The sequence below is a fragment of the Electrona antarctica genome, assembly GCF_951216825.1.
Source record: "Electrona antarctica genome assembly, chromosome: 7".
NCBI lineage: Eukaryota > Metazoa > Chordata > Actinopteri > Myctophiformes > Myctophidae > Electrona > Electrona antarctica.
This window is the reverse complement of record NC_136812.1, coordinates 18,506,902-18,519,067: the sequence shown is the minus strand read 5'-3', so window position 1 is coordinate 18,519,067 and position 12,166 is coordinate 18,506,902. Positions and strand designations below refer to the sequence as shown.

The following is a 12,166-nucleotide window of genomic DNA, read 5'->3' as shown; positions in this document are numbered from 1 at the left end:
GGTATATTTTCTCTGTGCAAGAGAAAAAGTGCAGCAAAAAAGAAAAAAGAAAAAACATTACTGGAACATTTTTTGAAGAAAAAACCCATTCTTGCAAAGAGGCTTCATCCTCATTAACAATACAAAGACTGTCTAGACTTGGTGTTGGTCTACTGCATTACAAAAGGTTATTTTTTTATATTTGCAATATTCCTCCACTTTTCTTTGCCGAACCACACAGAATAACTTTAAAGAGACAGTGGGTGGATCAGGAACAATGGGCTTTTACGTTTTAAGGAGTACAGAAAACCACAGACAACGCCACGCAAGAAGAGTATGAGAACTTCAGTTTACCAGGCAGAAACTCTGAAAGATGTGACCATAAATAAGTGACCTGCAGGCTGGCTTTTGATGATGGAATAAGACCACATTGTTGTCAACATTATTTAATAATAATAATAATAATAATAATAATAATAATAATAATAATAATAATAATAATAATAATTATAATAATAAAAAGTACTCCAGTACTTCAACTCAAGTACACATTTGACTTTCACTTGTAGTAATATTTGACCAGGAGTATACTTTGACCTGTACTGAAGCTGATACTTATTTGTCCACCACTGGTTGACCAACCATGTGGTCCCCTACGAGTCTACATCGAAATAAGGGTGGTGAGTGATGTTTCACTTGAGTCACGTGTGCGCACCGCACAGAACAAGATGACACCAGGCAATATCACACAACAAGTTCTGAGGTTTAATACAAACATGGGGAATATAGGGTACATTACGTGACCAGAAGGTATGAGACAAGGACAAGAATAGAATGGATAGGAATAGAACATGTATCTCGTATCATTGTGCACAGACGTCAGTCTCTGATATGGTCATCGTATCACAGGAATTATGCTTACATATATGAATGATTCACCACATGTATGCTGGGCCAAGTCACTATCAAAATGGCTTTACCCAGGGATTTTGTTGTCCACCAATCCTTTGTGTTAAGCAGCAGTGATTTTATGATTTACTTGTCCAAATTCATGGAAACAGATGTGAGTGAAAAAACAACAACCTAAACAAAGTCTACTCCCAAACCTTGGATATTTTCCATGAATTAATTAGTCTAATATGATGTGAGCATGTTTTGCGAGGAAATACTGTATAAGTGCCCTGCGTCTAGTCTAAAGCTGGAGGGGATGGATAATTTCCTGACTCTGGAAATTGAGTCAGACTCAAACTGTGTCCTGCCCTGCCTTATTATTGGCTGAGAGCATCGCCCATCCCAGCAGCATAATTCCATCTGGGCCAAATATTTATATAGAGGGAGCGACATCACTTGTCCACAACACATTCATTCACGTAAGGGAGAACTACCTCCAGAGAAGATAGGGTGATCCTTCCCGTTGTCAGAATCACATCACGTGCCAAGAAAAGTTTTTCGAAAAGCTTTTTTGTTTTGTTTTTGTGCTAGTCCTTTTATTTGTGTGACAACACTATGAGCTTCTTCACCACTTTTCTGGGTGTAATTATTACTTTGTGTCAAATTGGATGGAACGATGGTGAGTGCTCTTTTTAATCCTAAAATGTGCTACTTTTTGTTTAGTTTAGTTTTTACTTTAAATTGGATGATGAAATAAACCCTCTTGCATATTGATGAGTCAACTTAAACTACAGCATGTACATTATGCAAGAGAATTCAATTTCAACTTAAATATAGTCTAGCCTAATGTACTTATAGCACGCATGCTCCATATGATGCTCACTATGTTGAATATATACTTGTAATAATAGTGAATGTACTTGTAAAAGGTCACTGCGGCCATACCTTTCTGCTGACTGATAGAATACATGAAACAATGTGGAAGTCAAAAGGCTTTGGACAGACAGTTGAAATAAAGTATATAATTTCAACCGATAAAATGGTTTATTTATCTCAAGGTTTGGTCATATGAGTAGGTTAACATTACTGCTTTTATTACTGCTTAAATATTTTTAATATAACGTTGCCTTATCACATGTGTGTTTATTGTGGTTCTGTTCAGCTGGGATGTGCTGGCTGCAGCAAAGCCAAGATCAAAGGTGTGACATGGTGTTGATGAGGGGAGTGACCAGAGAGGAGTGCTGTGCTGGAGGCCGTCTGGACACGGCCTGGTCCAACACCAGTCTGCCAATGAATGAGGTCAGCCTGCTGGGTTTCCTGGGAATCGTCTCCTGCAAACCCTGTAAAGGTACTGTACACAAACACATGATTCATCTCACTGCAACTCCCACAACCACCACCTGCTAGTGAAGAACTGATAATGTTGTCCACGTACTCTTGAGTCAGAATGGGCTTTACCTTGATTCAGTAACTGCAGAGAATTGATACAAAACAAAGCATAAGCATAAACTATGAAGCACACAGAATTTCTACTGTGTGTGTGTGTGTGTGTGTGTGTGTGTGTGTGTGTGTGTGTGTTTGCGTGCGTGCGTGCGTGCGTGCACTTACAGTGCACAATAGTTTGTTTATAGTTAGTTTCAGTCAGCATTCAAAATCATCACAGTTGTCAGTAGTGATCTTCAGGGTACGCCAACCAACGTGTTACACATTTCTAATAATAACTATATCACCAGGTCATGTGTTCTGTTGTGTACATGCTATGCATGTTAAGTGTTGTTATTGTAAAAATGTAGACATATCTTCAAATGCCAAACATAAACCATAAACCAGTGATTTTCATTGCCTGTGTGGCTGAGGTCTAGCTCACCTGGTGTCCTTGATTAGCCAGGGCCCTATACTCTAGGTCCTCAGGCGGACCTAATTTAAAAAAACACTGCTTTACACACAATGTCTCTATCTGAAGAGTTACTTATTTCAACCAAGCCATTTCCAAAGTAAGGTATTTATACAGTGAGTTCCCTGTGAAGCTTTTTAACAAAATGCAGGCATGGATCTAGGCCAGACGTTCCATCTAACTCCCTCCAGCTGTCCCGAAAAGTTTCCTCTGTTGGAATTTCATCAAGGTTCATTCAGGTTCAGCCAGAGTTAAATTCTGTTTTCATAGGGAGCACTTGTTCATGTGATCACAGGCCAAATTGTGAATTATGCTTTTATGTTACAAAATCCCAGCTACGGGCAGATCTAACGCACAAACGAACCCTACAGTCCCTATTCTGTGGCAAACCTTTGGCGAAAATAGCAGATCTAAAATCTCATAACGTATTAAGTTGGAGGCTTATAAATTGAACATTTCTGTCAAAACATATTTTATGTAGAGTTAAAAAAGAAAAGAAAAAACCCCGGTCAACAAATAATATACTACTACCAACCCCGGGTTGGTTTGAAATTATTCATGGTCTTCTTACTGAAAATAAACAAGACATAATAATCTGCATGTATGCATATTTATATTTAGATTAATAGGGCTAATTGAATTACAGTACCGGTATACTCATACATAATATGCTCTGTTCACTTGATAACAAAGCTCAGCACTAAAATGCTACAATATGAATGAACTTGACACTGAAGCACAGTCGTAGACACTATTGTTACACTTGTTTACAGGAGTTGACTGATGACAGCTTAATCATCATCATCATCATCATTATTTAGCAGTTTGCCATTTACAGCAGTGAATAAAACACACACAAAGCTCCTGATAACGCCAGACACTGCAAGGACATGACATTTTCCCTCAGACGTTGCCAATGGCCTCATCCGACCCGGAATATTGCCGCCTTTGTTTATAAACCCTCTAAACAATCATTGACAGCCTTACTTTATGATAGCCTGTCCTACTTGGATTTAATAGCACCTTGCTTTATCCCAAGGCATTTTAATTTAAAGAATCCGTTTAGCAAGCTACTAGCTATAATTCCTCTGAAGTTAAGTGAATCGACTCCCTTTGCAATCAGGTTTTTATCAGTCCTAGTTAGAAATTAGAATAGAGAGATGTCTACCTTAAAAATGCCAGCCAAATGCATCTGGGTCTAACCTATTGTGTAACACTGTCCTGATCATCTGGCATTCTGCGGGAAAATATGTTGGCATCATGAACGTCACCAGATGCTTAATGGCCTAATGCCAAGAAAAGGCAGATCAATGGAATAGTCTGGAATAATATCATGGCATATGGGCTGATAAAACGACTTCCAGTTAGGATCCTTGAGGTTTTGCGTCACTCCTCAAGATTGATTCACAGCATTCCTGGACACTGACTATAGTGCTGTGTATGACACTCATCTTTGAATTCACATGTTAATAGAAGGAATCCCAACTCTTATACCACACCATATGATAATACTGATTATTCAATAAGAAGGGGTATGCACTAATACCCGTGTGAGAAAGACTCCAGACTCCAGACTCCAACTATGAAAAACGTTCCTGCTTTTGTGCGGGATCCCAGAGGCTCAGTGCTGAGAAGGCTGAGCAGTGTCCCCCATAACAGGCTCAGAAAAGGTCCTGGGAAGAGGCCTGCACGAGGTGTCATGTTGTCTCTGCACTGTGTATAGGATTACAGTTCCTCCTGAGATTTGACGTTATGGGGTGTTAGTGGAGCCTGGGCTTCCTCATTTAAGACCCATCTCTCAGCCTGTAAACTTCCCTGACAGCTCTTTGAACTCTGTCTGCTATAGCGGAGCCCCTCCATCCCTCCACAGGGGCTTAACCCAGTCTGGGTGCAGCAGCACAGATGGATCTCATTGTTATGAAAACACTGCAACCTCACATTCCGCCCCAGCGAGACATTCCCGTGTGTGACCGTCAATAAAGAGATATGATTATTGTAAATATTGTGCAGAGTAAAAAAATGTTATGGCATGGGGGATGGGGGGATCCCCTCACTTTCATGCTTGGTTTAATTAGAAAATGTCTGCAGATCAGATCACCTGATATCTGCGGACTTGTTATTATACACGGCATAACTGTAAAAAAGACACCACGTGGAGCACATCTAAATCTGAGAATTCCTCCCCCCCTTTCTTTTGTGTGCTTTTTTAGATACTTGTGAGGGTGTGAAATGCAGCCCAGGGAAGGTTTGCAAGATGAAGACCGGAAGGCCTCAGTGTGTATGTTCCCCTGACTGCTCCCACATCTCCCGGAAGCACGCTGTATGCGGCAGTGATGGGAGGTCGTATAAGGATGAGTGCGCTCTGCTGATGGCCCGTTGCATGGGACATCCTGACCTGGAGATCATGTACCAGGGAGAGTGCAAAAGTAAGCAAATATATACGTACAGTAGGTGTACGTACTGTAAGTACTTCTCCGCTTCAAAATGATCACCGAAGTAACATTAATCCCATGTCCACGCCAGCCAAGCCTTTTCTGATCCATTACAAACATTTGAACGCATTGTATGATCACGGACAGGCGGCCTAAGTTTGGTTCTTGCACCCCCTCAGAGTCATGCTCCAATGTCGTGTGTCCGGGTACTCACACCTGTGTGACGGACCAGACCAACAGCGCCCACTGCGTGATGTGTCGCACAACCCCCTGCCCGATACCCATGTCCTCTGAGCAGCCCATCTGTGGCAACGACAACATCACTTACCCGAGTGCCTGCCATCTCCGTCGGGCCACCTGCTTCCTGGGTCGGTCCATAGGAGTCCGTCACTATGGTCACTGCAACAGTAAGTGTTCCCTTTTCTCTGACTGTCAAACTGTCACATGATCTCTCTACATGCATGCGTGTGTGCCATCTCTGTTTGTCTGTTTGTCTCACTCACTTTCCTACTCACTCACTCACTCACTCACTCACTCACTCACTTCAGTTTTAGAATGGCATGGCATAGTTGAATGAATTGTATATTTATTCGTGTTGATTTCCTTTACTAAAACTATGTCGAAAAATGTTTGTTTACTATACCTTTTTTCACTAACAAAAAGTAAATTGGTTTTACTGGTTGGTTGCGCTCTGAAAATAGCAGATCTACAAGCTCACAACGCATCGCAGCGGCTATTTTCAGCATGTAACCAAGTGTAAAATCAGGCATTTCGACGTCAAAATAAATTTTTGTCAACTAAAACTAGACTGACACTAAAACATTTTAGATGACTAAAATATGAGAAATGTTATTCAGAAGATTATGACTAAAACAACCTCAAAATGCGCTGTCAAAATCAACACTGGTTTATATACTGTCAGGGCCATAATAATCCACTCTTTTGTGAGTAAGTCTCTCGCAGGACCTTATGGTAATATCCTCTCTCTTTCTCTCTCTCCACTCTCTCCCCACCTCCTTTTTCTTTCTCGCCCACAGATCCTCCGAGGAAAAATCAGGATTTTGAAGGCAGTGAGGAAAATGCAGTCTAAATGGACTTGTTGCATTGTAGTACTAAAGAATCCTCCTTTACCTTACTGTTAATTTCCATGACACTCCTCTAGCTTCAAATGATGACCTCTTATTGAACTATCACTCACTCCTATCCTGTGTACATAAAATGACAATACATTTGACTTGGGAGACCTTGTTGGAAGATTTTCTTTGGCATTTCTTGCTCCTTCCAAGAAAGGGAAACCAAACATTGTTTTGTTGATGCATGTAGATTGATAGGGAGTGGGGATGTGGAACCAGGGGTAGATGAAGACATAAGTCTTGAGAGAAATTTGTCGGACCTTTTATCTCCATATTTTAACTTTATTTTTTTTAATTAATTTCCCACCTGATCATACAGTGTCACACAAAAATATCAAAAATAGCAGATACAACCTCAAAGCGCAGCTATTTTTCTTTTCTTTTCCCGAATTTGAATCCTGAAAAGTAACAGTTTTGGACATTGGAGGATTCCACTAGACAACGATGTGTGTGCATAATGTAAATAGAATACCACTACTATTTATTGGAGAGGGTATTAAGCTCTATTTATGGTTTTATCTTGTATACAAATATATTCCTAGAACAGCTGATGCAAATATGTATTTATTATGTTATTGTGTTTATTGTGTAAGTACTAATGGTCACTGGCATTCGTTCATTTGTACAACTTTTTACATTTGTTTACTGTTACCTCCCAGCTCATGTACACCACACACCCACAACTCCGTTCCAACAACAACACACACACACCCACACAAATGCACGCATGCACACGCACGCACGCACGCATGCACGCACGCACGCACGCACGCACGCACGCACACACGCACACACGCACACACGCACACACACACACACACACACACACACACACACACACACACACACACACAAACAAACTATTTCCCCTTAAAGCTGTATGGAGAGCGACTTTAATTTGTTTGGAAATGCAATACCACTTTATATTGTAGCCTGGCTGCCAATGTGTTTCTAATTCGCCACAACCAAAAACAGGACAACTGCAGCTTGTGCTGTCTGGATTTCACCCTTTGTTTGGAGGTGAGGGAGGGAGCTCAGTCCAAACAAAACCATACAGTATCTCCTCTCTCTCTCCTCCCTCTCCACATGTTTACGCTGGACCCTAATCAAAACTCTAAGCCACCCGCTGACCACTAAAATTAAGAGTTTAGTTCTTTCTCTAGTTTTATTTTGTGTTGGTTCAACACCAAGCCCTCCACAATACCTCCACTGTTGATGCCTTGGCTTTAGTCCGTAAATCGGTGGGTCATACAAGTTCATTCCAATGTTGTTGTTTTTTTTGGTTCCTTTGAATTGATTGTGCTTTTTAAAGAACTTACTAGACAGACAAAACTGATTTGCATCATTTAATTGAAAGCCAAATCACATTTGTCTGGGAATGGACCTTGAATTAGGCCAATTCCGCTCACCTGACTGCGTCGCCAACGTAGATGAATGTATTTGTTCATTGTTGACACTGCTGCCCATTGGAATTTTAGTAAAAATGGCTGATTTTCAACTGTCAGAGATCAGAATTTTTTTAAACTCAAAACTTAGGCTGAAAAATTGCTTTCAATAGCCTACTTGGTGTAATACCAAATATTTCTTTGTGAAATTCTCAGCACAACACAAAAGATTCTCCTGTAAATAGAAGTTTTGTGTACCTGTGTACCTACTGTAAAGTTTGAATGATAAATGCATCAACTTATTTTTGTATTTTTGTACTGCCATTTGAACTCAACATAAAGTATAATGTTTGCCATTAATGTCTCTTCTTTTAATGTCTAATTCATTGAAAAATCACATTCCTTGCTAAAGATCAAAATGGTGTCACAGTGACAGTACTCATGTGTCCAAAATCAATATAAATTTGAAACATGAAAATTGTTATGGAATAATATAACTATGAAAAGTAAAGTTTAACCCACATGAGGTTACGGTTAGGCACTGCCACAGGTCATGCAGGCACTAGCGTCAGATACATTATATTTCTTGAGCCATCCAGCCAGCCTGTGCGTGACATGGTAGGGCCTCCTCCCTGACAAGGTCTCTCTTGGGAGGTAGCAGAGAATCAAAGCCAGGCTGAGCAGTTTTTCTGCCCCCTTTTCCAGAGGGATAGCTCTGTTCTGCATGGGTGAGGTACCTAGAAGTGCGGTGCTGGAGTTGAAGGATGGATGGTGAAGACACTTTGGGGATGAATAAAAGAAGGGGCCTTACTGACTCACTTTTCTGTATAAAGTACCTCACCCCCCCCCCCTCCTCTCTCTCTCCTGCAATGTGCCATTCAGCCGCATCTGGTTCAGGTTTACAGAGATGTTTACATTCTTATCCAGCACCCTTTTATTACATTGGGAATGGAATTAGATGTTTTGTTTTTGCAAACAAGGAAAATAACAATGAATTTTAGGGGCTGTTGTTTGGCCTGCCACACAAAATTCCTTACATTTATGTTTCTCTTTCTTTTTTTGCATTCTGTGAGATCTCCAAATGAAGTGAAGAATGCCACTTTGACACTACAGTTATAAGCACCAGCAGCATACAAATATTTTTGTATTTCTATTTTTTCATCTTGTCGTGACGCACATGACATGCCCTATTTATTTATTTTTGCCCATTGAAGTTGCCTTTAAGCTTAATTTAAATACTACAAGCTAACAAAGCTGTTTGTTTCTTTTACAGTAGTGTATAAATTAGGCTCTGTTTCTCACACTATGCTGGGCATGCACTGCTAATATACTACACCTTTATAATGGTTCATTACTACGTGGCCCTCACATCTAGAGCAGTGGTTCTCAAAGTGGGGTCAGGGTTCCTTGAGGTTCTGGAAAACCCCTGATCTAGAGTTCTGAGTCATAGTAGCCTTGCACTTGTCTGTCTGTGTCCCTTTTGGAGATCTTTGAAAATGTCTGTCTACCTGTGTTTCTTTTTCTTTTTTTTATGTTTTTTTGTGGCTTTCGCCTTTATTTTATATTTTTTATGGAGGGACAGACAGTAGGCTGACAGGAAATGGGGAGAGAGATGGGGGGAAGTCATGCAGTAAAGGCCGTCGGGATCGGGAGTCGAACCCGCGGCACACTGCCAGACTGGATTACCAGCCAAGGTGCCTGGACCATTGAGCCATGGCCCAGTATACCTGTGTTTCTTTTATGCCTATATGGAGATACCTGATCCCATTAGTTGTATATGCCCATACTCTGTATTGCATGCGGTTGGATTGGCGGTTCTGGACAACCACATATCTGAACGACTAGGCTGCGGGCACTGCACTCCCTTGAGTCGTTGTGCGTTCTGAGTTTGAAGTCGGTCGGTGCCATACTGTATATGCACATGACCATATATGGGCATAGTGGTCGGATCTGTGGCTCCATATATGCCTATATGGGCATTTGTTTATGGTTATTTCTGAGTCATAATGACATGTCTTAAGGCGTATCGGGTTTGTTTATGGTTATGTCAGAGTCAGAGTGAAGTGGCCATGGTCCGCCTAGTAGTAGTAGCTAATTTTAATATGGGATTTAAGATGTGTGGGGATAGTATATACATTAGCCTATGTGTGGAGGCATCTACATAGCAGAGTACCTTGCCTGTGTAGTTCAGTCAGTAGAGGTATTATAAGTGCTGGTCAGTGGTCATAATGCATTGTTAGATCACCGGAACATGCATGCCCTGAAGGAATTTGCAATGAAGACACATCGATATTTCAGAGAATACCAGACTTTGTATTGGTTTGCTCAACAATGATTTTCACACATTCGAAGTCTGTGGAAGAAATAGTTGTATCAGATATGTTGTCCAGCTGAATCAAATTACCCGGTCACTGCAGTCATCGTGACTTTGTAATACTTTCAACATGAACAACCTAATCCTTGTAAACTGTATATCATTACGACACATCCCTCTGACTCACCTAGGATATGATGCTACTCGAGTCTTGTCACACAATGGGGGCAGTGGCATAACCACAGGGTGCGTGGATGAGCCATTTCAAGGCTATTCTAATTACACTGAGAATACGACCTCAAATACTGTATTTTGTTCCGCACACCACCCTCTACATTATAATCTCTGCATCCTGAATTGATGGAATGAGACTGCAGCACATGTGGTGTGTGTGGGTCAGTGCGTAGGTGGGGTCATGTCTGATGTGTAACACTGATGGATCGTACACCTATATCTGTTTGGTTCCTGGAGGCCACCTGTTGTAGCCACAGGGGCAGATACACACACATGGCACCGCAATCACTGGCCGAGTTGTTTATATCCTTACAAATGTGTGTGTTATGTTATGTTATGTTATACACACAACATTTCAGAGCCGTTTGCTCATTTTCTTCTGACACGTAATGCTTATTTCTCAACACAGAACATCCTTTCGTCCATAACATCCACATGGTGTATCATTTCCTCTGCACCGCCTTACTACTTCCAGTAAGATGACAGCCAACAGTTAGCTTTGCGTCGATGCTGTGATGAAACCAGGCTCTGTGCAGTGCCCGAGAGACCACCCAGTGACTCATTGGATCACGCCACTAGACCATAAACAGACCCGTCCCACACAGCTGAAAGTAATAGATATCAGAGCTATCACTTACATCAGAACATATCTGCCTCAGACGTTATTTCCCGTGTACTTAACTTAATTTCATGACTTGTCTTTCAGTCATGTTAAATCTCCCCTACAGTACATTAACCCCTGATGGTAGATCTGACACAAGAACCTGTAAATCAGTGATTCTCAACCTGTGGGTCGGTGCCACTGGTGGGCCATGAGGATATTACAAGCGGGACGCCACATAATTGGGAAAACACAAGATTTCAATGACAATAAAAAATGTAGAAACAATGACATGGTATCTTTTCTTTAAAACCTTGGAAAAAAAATGTTTTCATTATGACAAAGATAATATTATGCTTTGATAGTTCCATCGGTCCAAGCGGGAACACAATCGATTGATTAATATTGACCAATGACCATTAAAATAAACATACTCAAACAATGCATGCAGCCCGCAACCATTCGACCACTTAACACATTTACCGCGAAACACGTATCCATACGTTTTACAATATTTTCCGTTGCCCATCAATGTCGTAAATATACGGTTTACGCCGTGCGTTTACGGCAGGCCTCTTGGATACGGCGTGTATCACCTGAAACGGCATCCATCTTGGAACGGACGAGAGAAAACAAAAAGTTGAAAAATGATAGTCGAGAGTCCCATAATAGCCGCAATCTTTAGATTTGGTGAAATGAGGATGCCAATAAAATCCTTGCGCGTTGCTCCGCTTAGCATATTAGCGTGTTGCATGCTAATACGGACAGGATGCAGGTCATACTTCCGGTTCAAGATGGCGCGTCACAGGACCCGCGATTTGTAGTTTTTTGTAGTTTTCACGTGGCAAGGGCCACATGCTCGTGCTAAATGTTTTTTTTTTTTTTATAGCTTTATTTATAGGATTTTCAATTTTGGTAGACAAACAACCCCACATATACCCCACCCTCCCCGGTTCCATCACAAAAGAAGACAACAACAACAACAAAAGCAACAATAATAAAACCATAAACCACGATGATAATAAAAAAACAACAACAACAGGTAATAAAGGATATAAATAATATATGAATAAAATAATAAATAATAAAATACAATAAAAATTGCCTTTTACTAGATTAAGGGGCTACACAGTGAACCAACCAGACTCTAACCAGACAGTAGTACAATTGATAAAGGAAAAGAGGTTACCACACATCCAATTATCAGTATAAAACATGACAAGCAAAAATGAAAAACTTTGAAAGAGTTGAGAGTGTACATCGTTTCTAGAAATCACTTATAACAGCTAGGATACAGCATCAA

At 40.8% G+C, this 12,166-nt stretch overlaps 1 protein-coding gene across 1 annotated transcript; it reads left to right on the top strand.

Annotated features, from left to right (window-relative positions):
* Positions 1-1,349: 1,349 nt before the first annotated feature.
* fstl3 (follistatin-like 3 (secreted glycoprotein)) lies at positions 1,350-8,070 on the top strand. Its single transcript, XM_079505921.1, has 5 exons — positions 1,350-1,549; positions 2,033-2,218; positions 4,975-5,190; positions 5,376-5,603; positions 6,234-8,070. The coding sequence occupies exons 1-5, from the start codon at positions 1,486-1,488 to the stop codon at positions 6,284-6,286; spliced, it is 747 nt and encodes a 248-aa protein (XP_079362047.1). The 5' UTR covers positions 1,350-1,485; the 3' UTR covers positions 6,287-8,070.
* The last annotated feature ends 4,096 nt before the right edge of the window (positions 8,071-12,166 follow it).

What these genes read in the sequence shown, in the direction of transcription:
- fstl3 (XM_079505921.1), top strand. Translation starts at nt 1,486, where the DNA reads ATGAGCTTCTTCACCACTTTTCTGGGTGTAATTATTACTTTGTGTCAA. An exon ending in CTCCTGCAAACCCTGTAAAG is followed by an intron (nt 2,219 to 4,974) that starts GTACTGTACACA and finishes GTGCTTTTTTAG; the next exon opens with ATACTTGTGAGGGTGTGAAA. An exon ending in GTACCAGGGAGAGTGCAAAA is followed by an intron (nt 5,191 to 5,375) that starts GTAAGCAAATAT and finishes GCACCCCCTCAG; the next exon opens with AGTCATGCTCCAATGTCGTG.